We start from the raw sequence: 14,791 nt of genomic DNA, 5'->3' as shown, positions 1-14,791 counted from the left end.
AAAATTCTCTGAAGCAAGGTAGAAGATATCAATGGCAGCCCACTGAGATTTTGCCTCAGAGAATTTTCCCTCCTACCTGTTGCTGTCTTGCAACACTGCATAGCTACTGACGACGCACAAGAGCGCGAAAGATCTAGAGCTAAAGATTTCCATCCCTATGTGACTTGTTCTGTATACAACTATCATACAGAATGGGGTACCAAAGCATTGTTAATGTACCAAACATGATAAAAAAAAAACAGTAAATTGCAGATTATTACCTTAAATCTTCCCTCAATAATGGGAGGCTTGGCGTATGGAATGCCGAGGAAGGTGGTGACATTGAAGATGTGTCGCTGTTGATGTATGGGCTTATTGACTGGTCGGTCGTTGGGTCTTACTCCAGGCTTGTCGTAGAGGTACACATAGAAGCCCTGCACCTTGCCACTGTCTGTGGTTACGAACACATCCGCAAGGGGCAGGTTCTGACCTGTGATGGGGAGAGAACAACAGGAAGAATTGTATTATACCACAGTCTAGCCCAAGAAAAAAAATTATATATATATATATATATATATATATATATATATATATATATATATATATATATATATATATATATATATATACACACACAAAATAACCCGCACATAAAAGAGAAGCTCTTTTATGTGCGGGTTATTTGTGTATCGTTCCAGTCACGGTATGGTGTCTCTTTTTGTTATATATATATATATATATATATATATATATATATAATTTGTGTATATTTCGCCTGCTCTCTCGAATTCCTTGCATTGTTAAAATCTCTAGTAAGGCTGATGCATGCAGGGGATGAGATGAAAAGCTGTAAGCCTTCTCCCTGAAAGCTGGCTGCCTTGGATCAAACGTGTAGCGCAAGCTACACGCCAAGGTATTGTCCAGTGTGGGTAGATTGACGTGTAGTGCAAGCTACACGCCAAGGTATTGTCCAGTGTGGGTAGATTGGTAAAGCACTGCGTACCTTGTCCTAAGGTTCGTAGGTTCGAGTCTCCTTCAGCCAGAGATCAGTGTTCATATATAAAGAATGAAAAGATGGGTGGTAGGGGAAGTGGAATATTCAAACAGCTTCAGGAAGAAATCCAAATATTCTTCCTTGAAGCCTTTTTATCTATCTATATATATATATATATATATATATATATATATATATATATATATATATATATATATATATATATATATATATATATATGGGTAATATTATCTGCGATGATAATAATAATAAAAACTGTTACTGCATTAGTATTTTGTCATGCTTAAGGCATTTTATACTTTGTTTTTATCAGTGTCTTACATTTTGCTTGTTAGTGTTTATACAAATTCTTTACAATGTACGTGAACTACGACCCGATGGACTGAACACATCGACTCCATGTTGAGGGACTGATTACCTCATTCTCCTCCTCTCCTTACGCCTTCCTCTTTGTATTGGACTGATGAAGCCACTGTGTGGCGAAACGTTTCCTGAATAAAGATTCCCATATGCTGCATAAGTGTCTCAATCTTCAACTTGTCGGTTTTTCAAACCATTCATCACATAAAAGCCCTTGTTGGTACACTTTCTGTTATTATATTTATAATAATAAACAAGAGCTAACCACAAAGGGTCATACAGCGCTGCACTCTGAAGCGTGTTTTTGTGGATATACATATGACAGGGTGGATAGAGGGGGAGGGCAATGTGGCAGATGTTGCAGGTGTATGGTATAGGAGGTAGGTTACTGAAAGCAGTGAAGAGTTTTTACGAGGACAGTGAGGCTCAGGTTCGAGTATGTAGGAGAGAGGGAGATTATTTCCCAGTAAAAGTAGACCTTAGACAAGGATGTGTGATGTCACCGTGGTTGTTCAATATATTTATAGATGGGGTTGTAAGAGAAGTGAATGAGAGGGTCTTGGCAAGAGGTGTGGAGTTAAAAGATAAAGAATCAAACACAAAGTGGGAGTTGTCACAGTTGCTCTTTGCTGATGACACTGTGCTTTTGGGAGATTCTGAAGAGAAGTTGCAGAGGTTGGTGGATGAATTTGGTAGGGTAAGTAAAAGAAGAAAATTAAAAGTGAATATAGGAAAGAGTAAGGTGATGAGGATAACAAAAAAGATTAGGTGACGAAAGATTGGATATCAGATTGGAGGGAGTATGGAGGAGGTGAATGTATTCAGATATTTAACAGTGGATGTGTCAGCAGATGGGTCTATGAAGGATGAGGTGAATTACAGAATTGATGAAGGAAAAAGGGTGAGTGGTGCACTTAGGAGTCTGTGGAGACAAAGAACTTTGTCCTTGGAGGCAAAGATGGGAATGTATGAGAGTATAGTTTTACCAACGCTCTTATATGGGTGTGAAGCATGGGTGATAAATGTTGCAACGAGGAGAAGGCTGGAGGCAGTGGAGATGTCATGTCTGAGGGCAATGTGTGGTGTGAATATAATGCAGAGAATTCGTAGTTCGGAAATTAGGAGGTGTGGGATTACCAAAACTATTATCCAGAGGGCTGAGGAGGGGTTGTTGAGGTGGTTCGGATATGTAGAGAGAATAGAACGAAACAGAATGACTTCGAGTGTATAAATCTGTAGTGGAGGGAAGGCGGAGTAGGGGTCGGCCTAGGAAAGGGTGGAGGGAGGGGGTAAAGGATGTTTTGTGTGCGAAGAGCTTGGACCTCCAGCAAGCATGCGTGAGCGTATTTGATAGGAGTGAATGAAGACAAATGGTTTTTAATAATTGATGTTCTGTTGGAGTGTGAGCAAAGTAACATGAAGGGATTCAGGGAAACCGGCAGGCCGGACTTGAGTCCTGGAGATGGGAAGTACAGTGCCGGTACTCTGAAGAAGGGGTGTTAATGTTGCAGTTTTATAATTGTAGTGTAGAGCACCCCTCTGGTAAGACAGTGATGGAACGAATGATGATGAAAGTTTTTTTCTTTCTTTTTCGGGCCACCCTGCCTTGGTGGGAATCGGCCGATGTGTTAATAAAGAAAACATACAATATATACTTTTAAGTGTTAAGAGATGCCTTATTAAAATCATGAGAAATAGGTGTAACTATTGGGATCATACAGCACCTGGAGAATGGGAGGTGATTAAGTTTGACCAACATAAGGGTACCTCCAATTACTTGGACAAAGAGCCCTTCACGAGCATTAATGCCACCTCCTTCCCCTCTATCCCCGAAAAAGTGTAGCAAATCAGAAGACAACGAAAAAAAAAAGAAAATAAGCTGTATTAACTCAACTATTTAATAGGAATACAGCATAAAAAAGTCAATATGGGTATTCTTTAACTGGGACTGGAAACTAAGATTTGACTGTCTCTGAGTGAACATGACTGAACAACACTTATGGGTACACATAACTGATCCATAAGTATGCGGCCAACTATGATTGGTCACGTTGACAAATATGATTGGTCTATACACATGTGCATATAAAAGCATTGATCCCCACATGTGGATACAATAGGATTGATCCCCATATGTGGATACAACAGGACTGATCCCCACATGTGGATACAGCAGGATTGATCCCCACAGGTGGATACAACAGGATTGATCCCCACAGGTGGATACAACAGGATTGATCCCCACAGGTGGATACAACAGGATTGATCCCCACATGTGGATACAACAGGATTGATCCCCACATGTGGATACAACAGGACTGATCCACACGCATATATGGATAGCTGTAGCTACCAATTTATCCATTAAGCATCTTAATGCACAAGTAATAATCAGCTCACAACTCCTTAACATTAACAAAAACATTTACTCTAAAGCATTTTCTCCCCAGATCCAAGATGTCAATCAATATGTTCAGTTACTACTGCAGAAGGAAAAAAAATAATCAGTAAACGTTGCAAATCATGCCGATTTAATGTTAATAATATATATCACACGATACTTCCTTACAAATACTGTTCAAACTATGGGTTTTCAAATTATTGTGTACGTTTGTACCTTGGTTTGAAATGTGGTCATTATCATTACAACTGTAATTATGTTTGTAAATATTCATTTGTATATACTTATTTGGGCTTGCGGATGGGGGTGAGCTGCAGCTCTTGGTACTGCCTGACGTGTAATAAATGTAATATCTCTTATTACATTCACGAGGATGTGCTAAATCTGTAGGGGTCATGCAGCGCCTGGGTAATGGGAGGCGACTGGGTTTGATCCAGGAAATTTTCCTGATCAAGAGCCCTTCACCAGCCTCATGAAACTCCTTTTTAAGTGACACTACTATGCATACCCTTCCCTTACTTGCATCAACTTCACTGCCTGCAGGACCCTTATAGGCTTAGTGCTTTTCCGTGAATATAACAATGCGAGTCTTGTGGGTGAGTCAGTGTGTCCGCTACCTCAGTCTTATCACCCGGAACCATGATAGAGAACAGGTGTTATTACAACACGTGTGGTGGTCGCTCCACTGTTGCCGCCTACAGCACAAGTGCATGAAAGAAGGTTGAGTGGACTTCACATTCCTAAACTTTTCAACAGCCTCCCACCATGCATAAGGGGAATTACCAATAGGCCCCTGACTGCCTTCAAGAGGGAGCTGGACAGATACTGACGGTGCTAAACATAAAAGGTTACTCAACGAACTAAAGAAGCAGAACAGGAATAGCACTAGCACACACAAATGAATACTTCAACATCATTAAAAGTTTTTATAAAAGATAAAGTTTAAGATGTGAGGGTAACAAACTGCGCCTCATAACTTTCCAAAAGTATGTTAATGATTTGACAGTATATAAAACTCAACAAGTAAAAAATTACAGTTATTACAGATTTACGAAACTAACATTATGTTAACTTAGAGAGTTATGTCCACATTGTGAAGTGACCGCTAGGGTCCTAACCCCCCCAAGAGCCAAGTAACACCATGGAGTTGAATTTCTTGAGTCCGCACAGCCGGGTCGCTATATTTTATGCTCTCCAGTCTCGTCCGAGAGGTTATAGGGTTAAATCCATTACTGAGAGAGTTAAGTTTCACCACGTAAAAAAAAAAAAGTTCTCACAATAAGCAAACGTTGTGTTAATACCCGTGGTCCTGGACTATTTCCACACCTTACGAGATGAGAAACACTGCCGGAACAAGTGGATGTATAAGTTTTCAAGAGGAAACTCGTCAAGTACCTCAGCCAAATGCTGGATCACCTAGACTACGATACATATGCAAGCCAGCGGGCCGCCAGCACCAACAGCCTGACTGACTAGGCAAGCACCAGAGAAGCCCGGCCTAGGGCCGGGATCAGGAAAACTCTTGAAACCCATCAAAGGTATATTAAAGGACAAAAGAATATGATCAAGGCATACAAAATATTCCAGGGTACAGATAAGGTGGATAAGGATTGGCTACATCGGAAATGAAAAAAAAAAAGATACCGGTTTCGGGGGTCAACTCCCCCGCGGCCCGGTCTGAGACCAGGCCACATGGTGGAACAGGGTTTGATCAACCGCTGTTAATGCTGGCCACACGTAAACTGACGTAGGAACCAGGTACTGACTGTGCCTGTCCAGCGCCTTCTTGAAGACAGCCAGGGGTCTATAGGTAATCCCCTTATGTATGCTGGGAGGAAGCTGAACAATCTTGGGCCCCTGACACTTATTGTGTTGTCTCTCAGTGTACTCGTGGCGCCCCTGCTTTTCACTGGGGGAATGTTGCATCTCCTGCCAAGTCTTTTGCTTTCATAGGGAGTGATTGTCGTGTGCAAGTTTGGTACCAATTCCTCTAAGATTTTCCAAGTGTATATTATAATGTATCTCTCTCACCTGCGTTCCAGGGAATACAAATCAAGGTACTTCAACCGTTCCCAGTAATTTAGGTGCTTTACCGTACTTGTGTGCCATGAAAGTTCTTTGTACACTCTCCAGGTCAGCAGTTTCGCCTGCCTTGAAGGGGGCAGTTAGTGTACAGTAGTATTCCAGCCTAGAGAACATATGATTTGAAGAGAATCATCATGGGATTGGCGACCCCAGTTTTAAGGGTTCTCATTATCCATCCTATCATTTTTCTAGCAGATGCGGTAGAAACATTGCTGTGGTCTTTGAAAATGAGATCCTCTGACATTATTACTCCCAGGTCCTTTACATTTCTTTTTCCCTCTATTGTATGGTTATAATTTGTTGTATACCTGGAGTTTACCTGGAGAGAGTTCCGGGGGTCAACGCCCCCGCGGCCCGGTCTGTGATCAGGCCTCCTGGTGGATCAGAGCCTGATCAACCAGGCTGTTACTGCTGGCTGCACGCGAACCAACGTATGAGCCACAGCCCGGCTGGTCAGGAACCGACTTTAGGTGCTTGTCCAGTGCCAGCTTGAAGACTGCCAGGGGTCTGTTGGTAATCCCCCTTATGTATGCTGGGAGGCAGTTGAACAGTCTTGGGCCCCTGACACTTATTGTATGGTCTCTTAACGTGCTAGTGACACCCCTGTTTTTCATTGGGGGGATGTTGCATCGTCTGCCAAGTCTTTTGATTTCGTAGTGAGTGATTTTCGTGTGAAAGTTCGGTACTAGTCCATCTAGGATTTTTCAGGTGTATATAATCATGTATCTCTCCCGCCTGCGTTCCAGGGAATACAGGTTTAGGAACCTCAAGCGCTCCCAGTAATTGAGGTGTTTTATCTCCGTTATGCGCGCCGTGAAGGTTCTCTGTACATTTTCTAGGTCAGCAATTTCACCTGCCTTGAAAGGTGCTGTTAGTGTGCAGCAATATTCCAGCCTAGATAGAACAAGTGACCTGAAGAGTGTCATCATGGGCTTGGCCTCCCTAGTTTTGAAGGCTCTCATTATCCATCCTGTCATTTTTCTAGCAGATGCGATTGATACAATGTTATGGTCCTTGAAGGTGAGATCCTCCGACATGATCACTCCCAGGTCTTTGACGTTGGTGTTTCGCTCTATTTTGTGGCCAGAATTTGTTTTGTACTCTGATGAAGATTTAATTTCCTCATGTTTACCATATCTGAGTAATTGAAATTTCTCATCGTTGAAATTCATATTGTTTTCTGCAGCCCACTGAAAGATTTGGTTGATGTCCGCCTGGAGCCTTGCAGTGTCTGCAATGGAAGACACTGTCATGCAGATTCGGGTGTCATCTGCAAAGGAAGACACGGTGCTGTGGCTGACATCCTTGTCTATGTCGGATATGAGGATGAGGAACAAGATGGGAGCGAGTACTGTGCCTTGTGGAACAGCTTTTCACCGTAGCTGCCTCGGACTTTACTCTGTTGACGACTCTCTGTGTTCTGTTAGTGAGGAAATTATAGATCCATCGACCGACTTTTCCTGTTATTCCTTTAGCACGCATTGTGTGCTCTATTACGCCATGGTCACACTTGTCGAAGGCTTTTGCAAAGTCTGTATATATTACATCTGCATTCTTTTTGTCTTCTAGTGCATCTAGGACCTTGTCGTAGTGATCCAATAGTTGAGAGACAGGAGCGACCTGTTCTCAATCCATGTTGCCCTGGGTTGTGTAACTGATGGGTTTCTAGATGGGTGGTGATCTTGCTTCTTAGGACCCTTTCAAAGATTTTTATATGGGATGTTAGTGCTATCGATCTGTAGTTCTTAGCTGTTGCTTTACTGCTCCCTTTGTGGAGTGGGGCTATGTCTGTTGTTTTTAGTATCTGTGGGACGACCCCCGTGTCCATGCTCCCTCTCCATAGGATGGAAAAGGCTCGTGATAGGGGCTTCTTGCAGTTCTTGATGAACACGGAGTTCCATGAGTCTGGCCCTGAGGCAGAGTGCATGGGCATGTCATTTATCGCCTGTTCGAAGTCATTTGGCGTCAGGATAACATTGGTTAGGCTTGTGTAAACCAAATTCTGTGGCTCTCATAAAAAATTCATTTTGATCTTCGACTCTCAGTCTGGTTAGCGGCTTGCTAAAAACTGAGTCATATTGGGAATTGAGTAGCTCCCTCATTTCCTTGCTGTCATCTGTGTAGGACCCATCTTGTTAAAGTTTTAATTTCCTCAAGTTTTCCATATCTTAGTAGCTGAAATTTCTCTTCATTGAATTTGATATTGTTTTGAGTGGCCCATTTGAAGATTTGGTTCATGTCCACTTGGAGTCTTGCGGTGTCTTCGATGGAGGACACCGTCATGGCAATTCAGGTGTCATCTGCAAAGGAAGACACGGACCTATGGCTTATATCTCTGTCTATGTCAGATATGAGGGTGAGGAAAAGGATGGGAGCGAGTACCGTGCCTTGTGGAACAGAGCTTTTCACCGTAGCTGCCTCAGACTTTACTCTGTTTATAATTACTCTGTGTTCTATTTGTTAGAAAGTTATGGATCTATCTACCCACATTTTGTGCGCTATTACACAGTGGTCGCACTTGTCGAAGGCTTTCGCAAAGTCTGTGTATACTACATCTGCATTTTGTTTATCCTCTATAGCATCCAGGACCTTGTCATAGTGGTCCAGTAGCTGGGATAGACAGGAGCGACCTGCTCTAAACCCGTGTTGCCTTGGGTTGTGTAAGTGGTTGGCAATCTTGCTTCTTAGAACCCTTTCAAAGATATTTATGATATGGGATGTCAGTGCTATCGGACTGTAGTTGTTTGCAACTGCTTTACTGCCACCTTTGTAAAGTGGGGCTATGTCTGTCGTTTTTAGCGAGTGTGAGATGACCCCTGTATCTATGCTCTCTCTCTATAGAATGTTGAAGGCACGTGGCAGAGGCTTCTTGCAGTTCTTGATGAACACGGAGTTCCATGGTCGGATACTGCATAAAAAGATGAGTCATATCAGAAAACATTTCAAAATAAGCAGTACAGCAACTGAGGAATGGCAGGTAATGAAACTTGATCCAAGGGAGAGAAAGGTAGTCAAATTCTTTTGATCAAGAGCTCTTCACCAGCATCAAGGGAAGGGAAACGTAATCATCATTATATATGACAGAGCTATTTCAAACAAGTCAATCGAAGGCTTAAAGACAAAACGAAGAGCTAGCTAAAGGTATTCCCACCTCATTTCCCAACCTGCCGAGGTACACAACACGTTCAATAAAAAAAAAATAGGAAATTACACACACGCCACCCTGGTCAACAGACACGGCTGGCCTCAGCTTAAAGCAGGAAATAAATCTTCCCTGTTCATAGTGAAGGGAAAAGAACAATACATGTTAGTGGTGTCCCAGAAAATATAAAAAAAATGATAAAGCTGTGAAACTGAGTGTGTGTGTGTGTGTGTGTGTGTGTGTGTGTGTGTGTGTGTGTGTGTGTGTGTGTGTGTGTGTGTGTGTGTGTGTGTGTGTGTGTGTGTTGAGAGAGAGAGAGAGATCTGTCATTTCAGCAGAGCCTTCAACACAGGAGGGATGTGGGTGGCCTTACTGTTATGTACAAGGGCAATATTGTCAAAGTACCACACTTGGATCCACTTCGAGGACAGCGTGAAGCAAGCTTCTATACCACAAGACGGGCAGAAAGCAGCAACTCCTTCACCAGAACATCACTTCATCTGGGATCATTTATCCCCAGGATGACTCGAGTATGGAACACATTTGTACAGCATTACACAAATAACCCGCACATAAAAGAGAGAAGCTTACGACGACGTTTCGGTCCGACTTGGACCATTGACAAAGTCACACTAACCAGAGGTGGAGCAGGACGGCTATATATAGGCAGGAAGAGGTGGTGGTAGTAGTAGTAGTAGTAGTAGTAGTACAAGAGTTGTATATAATACCGACAAGATGAAATTAAGACACATGCACAACACCCGGGCATCCCCATCATAGACGTTTCGCCATCCAGCCAGCCACTGGATGGCGAAACGTCCACAACAAAGACAACCAGACGCCGCACATGTGTCTTAATTTCATCAGTAGTTGTAGTAGTAGTAGAACTTTCCTTGTATGAACCTTAGCCCTGGCTTCGTCTCTGTAGATGCCTTCCTCTCCCACTACATTGTAAAATGCTCCAAACTTCAGAACACCCGTGACTTAACCTGAATCCTCATTTTTTCTTTTTCTTTTTCTTCTTCTTCCTCTTCCCCTTTCCTCTTTCCTTTTCTCCTCTGGGTTGTCTTTCTCTCTCCTGTCTCGTGTTTCTGTTTCTTCTTCATTTATTTCACCACTTCCCCTTTCACGCACCTCTGTGCGCTTGCTCTCCCTCTGTGGGCATCTAGCTCTCTTGCAGTGCTCCCCTTCCTTTGTATTTGACTGGCTCGTCCTCCTTATTTCCCACTTCTACCACTACCACTACTACTACCTCTTCTTCTACTACTACTACTACAACTACTGATGAAATTAGGACACATGTGCGGCGTCTGGTTGTCTTTGTTGTGGACGTTTCGCCATCCAGTGGCTGGCTGGATGGCGAAACGTCTATGATGGGGATGCCCGGGTGTTGTGCATGTGTCTTAATTTCATCTTGTCGGTATTATATACAACTCTTGTACTACTACTACTACCACCACCTCTTCCTGCCTATATATAGCCGTCCTGCTCCACCTCTGGTTAGTGTGACTTTGTCAATGGTCCAAGTTGGACCGAAACGTCGTCGTAAGCTTCTCTCTTTTATGTGCGGGTTATTTGTGTATCGTTCCAGTCACGGTATTGTGCCTTTTTTGTTATTTATGTACAGCATTATGATGTCAACGAGATAAAGTCAGTTGATCAGATGAAAATACTGGCCCACAGATGGCTCCAACTTCATCGTGTTCCCGACTTGTATGTCTCATAACAATAAAAATGCTTTCCAATGAGCTAATGTAGGTAACAGCTCTTAGCTTGTCAATAAAGTTAGGACTCCTTAACCTGTAAATAGTTTGTCAATAAAGCTAGGGATCCTTAACCTAACCTTGTCAAACCCCGTGAAAGAGAGAGAGACAGAGAGAGAGAGAGAGAGAGAGAGACAGAGAGAGAGAGAGAGAGAGAGAGAGAGAGAGAGAGAGAGAGAGAGAGGAGGGGGGGGGTCTAATAGGTGTAGATGTGTACTAGTGATGAGGGTGCGTACTATTGACTCTTGGGTAAGTACTAGCGACGTGCGGGTTGTGTACTAGTGAAGCGGGGAGTGTCTACCTGGAGGGTGTTCTGGGGGAGGTCAACGCCCCCGCGGCCCAGACTTTAACCAGACCTCCCCGTGGATCAGGGACTGGTCAACCAGGCTGTTACTGCTGGCGGCACGAAGTCCAACGTATGAACCACAGCCCGGCTGATGGAGTACTGATTTTAGGTACCTGTCCAGCGCTCTCCTGAAGGCAGCCAGGGATCTATTGGTAATTTCCTTTATGCTTGGTGGGAGGCTGTTGAAAATTCTTGGGCCCAGGTCTCTTAGTGTACTTACGGAGCCCCTATTTTTCATTGGGGGTATGCTGCACCGTCTGACCAGTTTTTGCTTTCGTAGGGAGTGATTTCTGTGTGCAGATTTGGGACCAGTCCCTCTAGGATTTTCCAGGTGTACATTATGATTGACGTATCTCTCTCCACTGCGCTTCAGTGAGTACAGGTCGATTCCAAGCATTCCCAGTAATTAAGGTGTTTAACGGAACTTATATGTGTAGTTAAGGTTCTCTGTACATTCTCTTAGATTTGCGATTTCACCTGCCTTGAATGGAGCTGTTAGTATACAGCAGCATTCTTGCTTAGAGAGAACAAGTGATTTAATTAAAAAGGATCATCACTGGCTTGGAATCCTTTGTTTCGAAGATTTTTATTATCCATTCTATCATTTTTTCTCGAGGCACTGTTGTGATCCTTGCAGATTAGATCCTCTTACATTAACACGCCCAAGTCCTTCACACTATTCCGCTCTATTGTGTGGTCAGTTTGTAGTATACTCAGTTCTAGCTATTATTTTCTCCAGTTTTCCATAACGGAGTAGTTGAATTTGTCACTGAACATCATATTGCTTTCCGCTGCCTATTGGAAAACTTGGTTTATATCTACTTGGAGATTTACAGTATCCTCAATGGATAACAGTTTCATGTAGATTCTTGTATCATCTGCGAAGGATGATACGGTGCGATGGTTTACATCTCAATGTCTTGATATGAGGATGAGGAATAGGATGGGGGAAGAGTACTGTGCCTTGTGGAACAGAGCTTTAAACTGGCAGCCTCCGACTTAATTCTGTTTAGCACTACTGTGTTCGATTGGTTAGAAAGTTGAAGATCCATCAGCTCATTTTGCCAGTTACCCCTTTAGCATGCATTTTGTCCGCGATACGATGATTGCACTTGTCAAAGGCTTTTGCAAAATCTGTCCACTGTCTTCTTGTGCATCCAAGCCGATATCACTGCGATCCAGTAGTTGCAAGAGGCAGAATCGACCTGCTTTAAACCCATGCTGCCCTGGATTGTGCAAATGTTGCGAATCAAAGTGATTTGCGATCATGCTTCTTAGAACTCTTTCAAAAAATTTTATAATGTGGGACGTTAGAGATATTGATTTATAATTTTATAGTTCTTAGCTAATGCTTTGCTGCCATCTTTATGGAGTGGGGCTATATCCGTTGTTTTTAGCGACTGGGATTACGCCCGTGTCTATGCTCCCTCTGGGCCTGGGGCTGAGTGCATGGGCATGCTGTCATTGGCTTTTTTAAAGTCCAGTGGAGTTAGTGTTGCGTCAGAAATTTGGAATACGCTGACAGGGTTTTGAGGCTCATCCATGAAAAAAAAATAATTTGGATTGTCGATCTTTAGACTGATTAACGGCTTGCTCAACACAAGAGTTGTACTGACACTTTGGTATTTCACCCATTTCTTTATCATCTGTGCAAGTTCCATCTTGTCTAAGGGGTTGTGTACTAGTAACGTGGGGGTTGTGTACGTGTACTATAATCCTAGTTATGTGTGGGGGCTATGAAAATCCGCTTTTGAAAAATCTCCCATATTTTTTTTTTTTTTACAAACAACGATGCTATTTATACCCGGTACAAAGTGGTTTGTGTATTTTTTTTTTTTTTTGGGGGGGGGTATATAAAAAATAATGTATTCAATTTGTGACATGCAGCACATCCTGGTCAATCAACATTTAGTACTGGCGCTCCTGACCAATCACAGCATAGGAAAAAAAAAATGTAAAGGCTCATCATTCTCATAACTACCGGTAGAAGAGTAAGGTTAAATTATATTAGGTTATATTTTTGATAGGGTTTCGTTAGGTTTGGTTACGTTTCATACATGTACATAATACAATGTCCATGACAAAATCAACATAATACCGGACATGGGAATAAATTATGGAAAAGCTTTAAGAGCACAAAATCCCCATAATAGTCTGTGTGGGTGTGCAATAGTTATGCGAGGGTTGTGCACTAGGTATGTGGAGGCAAATGTTGTGTGGGTGCGAGATGTAAGTCAGTTTAAAGCTAGAAACTGGTAGTTAACCTGGTACCCCTAGTGGGTCGTACCTGGCTTCTCAGCAGGTCGCTGTTCCCCTTGTAGGTCAGGCCTCCAGCCGTCTAGGACACCGAACTGGCCATCTTTACGAGAGTCCCACAGGCGTCCGTCATAGCCCGGACGCTCACGACCTCTGGCGTCGTAGCGTCTGTTACCGAGGCGTCCGTCGACATTACCCTCGCCGTAACGGAAAGTAGGCTCCTGGTACTTGTTATCGAAGCCACGGAGTCTCGTAGGGTCGTCGTAGTGGGTGTCGTAACGGCGGTCAGTTCCGTAATACGTGTCACCACTGTTATACTGGGAACGGACAGAGGGTTGGGTGGAGTAGGCAGGGCGCTGGTCACGTCGAGAGTTGTAATAATAATAGTCTTCTCGGTCGTTACGGAACTGACATTCTGTAACTGTCACTACACACAACACCAACACACTCTCCACTACCCTGACAAGTGATATTACAGGTTTTCTGGGGCTGCGTCGAGCTGCCATGTTTCCCGTCACCGGCCCGCTGGACATAACCTCACCTCACACATGGTCAACCACACACTGGCGTCCCAAGATCCATGGTTAATGTGGATGTTTAAAAGCAAGAGGCTGTGTGCGTATGTGTGCATGCTGACTTGCTTGCTTTTTATGTTCACTTTGTACACATCGTTGGAGTCTCAGCCATAACATTCTCTGGTGATAAATACTAATGATATTTTTAATATACAGGCCTGTGTTGAACTGTATTAGCATTACTGATATATCGTTAACATGGACTTAAAAACGATAATAAACTTAAAAATAAGAACATGTTCAATAATTCCGTACCTGCCCGATAGAGGCAGCACTCTGCAGGTAAATAACACAATAATAACATTCCCGATATTCCATAAGATTATTTTTTACCGTGGCATTCAGCAATACATGTATGCAAAATATTTAAAAGACTGGCTTTGTGACACCATCAATTAATTATAACAAATTATGAAAAAAAATCACCTATCATAATAGCAAGTTTGTAACTTGTGATAAGCAAGACGTAGTAACCGTCATGGTAGGCTGCCAAACCTTTGTCTAAGTCTAACTCAAAAAAAAAATCATCTGCTTTAGAGATGGAATGCCAGCTAATATTCTTTACATGAACTTATACTGTGCTCTCTAATGCAAAATTTGATGTCGCTGCTTTAATTTTGTGGCAAAGTGACAACCCTGAGTAGAGTAAATCACTTAATAAAACTTCGAAATTTGAAATATTCTACAGATATTAGCATTAATATAATTAATACGCACACAAAGTCATTTATATTGTTAATCAAAGGAAGCGCTAAGCTCGTAGGGTTATACAATACATTAATGGAAGCCAGACTGAGTGGTTTTCTTGGGTTATCTATGGTTGCTAACCTCAGGGTTCGTAATGCGAATAAAATATTCTACCTGGGGAA

The 14,791-nt window shown here is 42.7% G+C and overlaps 1 protein-coding gene across 1 annotated transcript; it reads right to left on the bottom strand.

Annotated features, from left to right (window-relative positions):
- Positions 1-260: 260 nt before the first annotated feature.
- On the bottom strand, positions 261-13,951 carry LOC138851717 (uncharacterized; the record flags this gene model as incomplete). The annotated part of the gene is made up of 2 exons (XM_070081127.1): positions 13,379-13,951; positions 261-469 (listed from the first exon to the last, which is right to left on the bottom strand). Coding segments are annotated over exons 1-2 (711 nt in total), but the record flags the coding sequence as incomplete, so codon positions are not given.
- Between the last annotated feature and the right edge of the window lie 840 nt (positions 13,952-14,791).

The sequence above is a fragment of the Cherax quadricarinatus genome, unplaced genomic scaffold, assembly GCF_038502225.1.
Source record: "Cherax quadricarinatus isolate ZL_2023a unplaced genomic scaffold, ASM3850222v1 Contig1788, whole genome shotgun sequence".
NCBI lineage: Eukaryota > Metazoa > Arthropoda > Malacostraca > Decapoda > Parastacidae > Cherax > Cherax quadricarinatus.
This window is presented reverse-complemented; position numbering and strand designations above follow the sequence as displayed.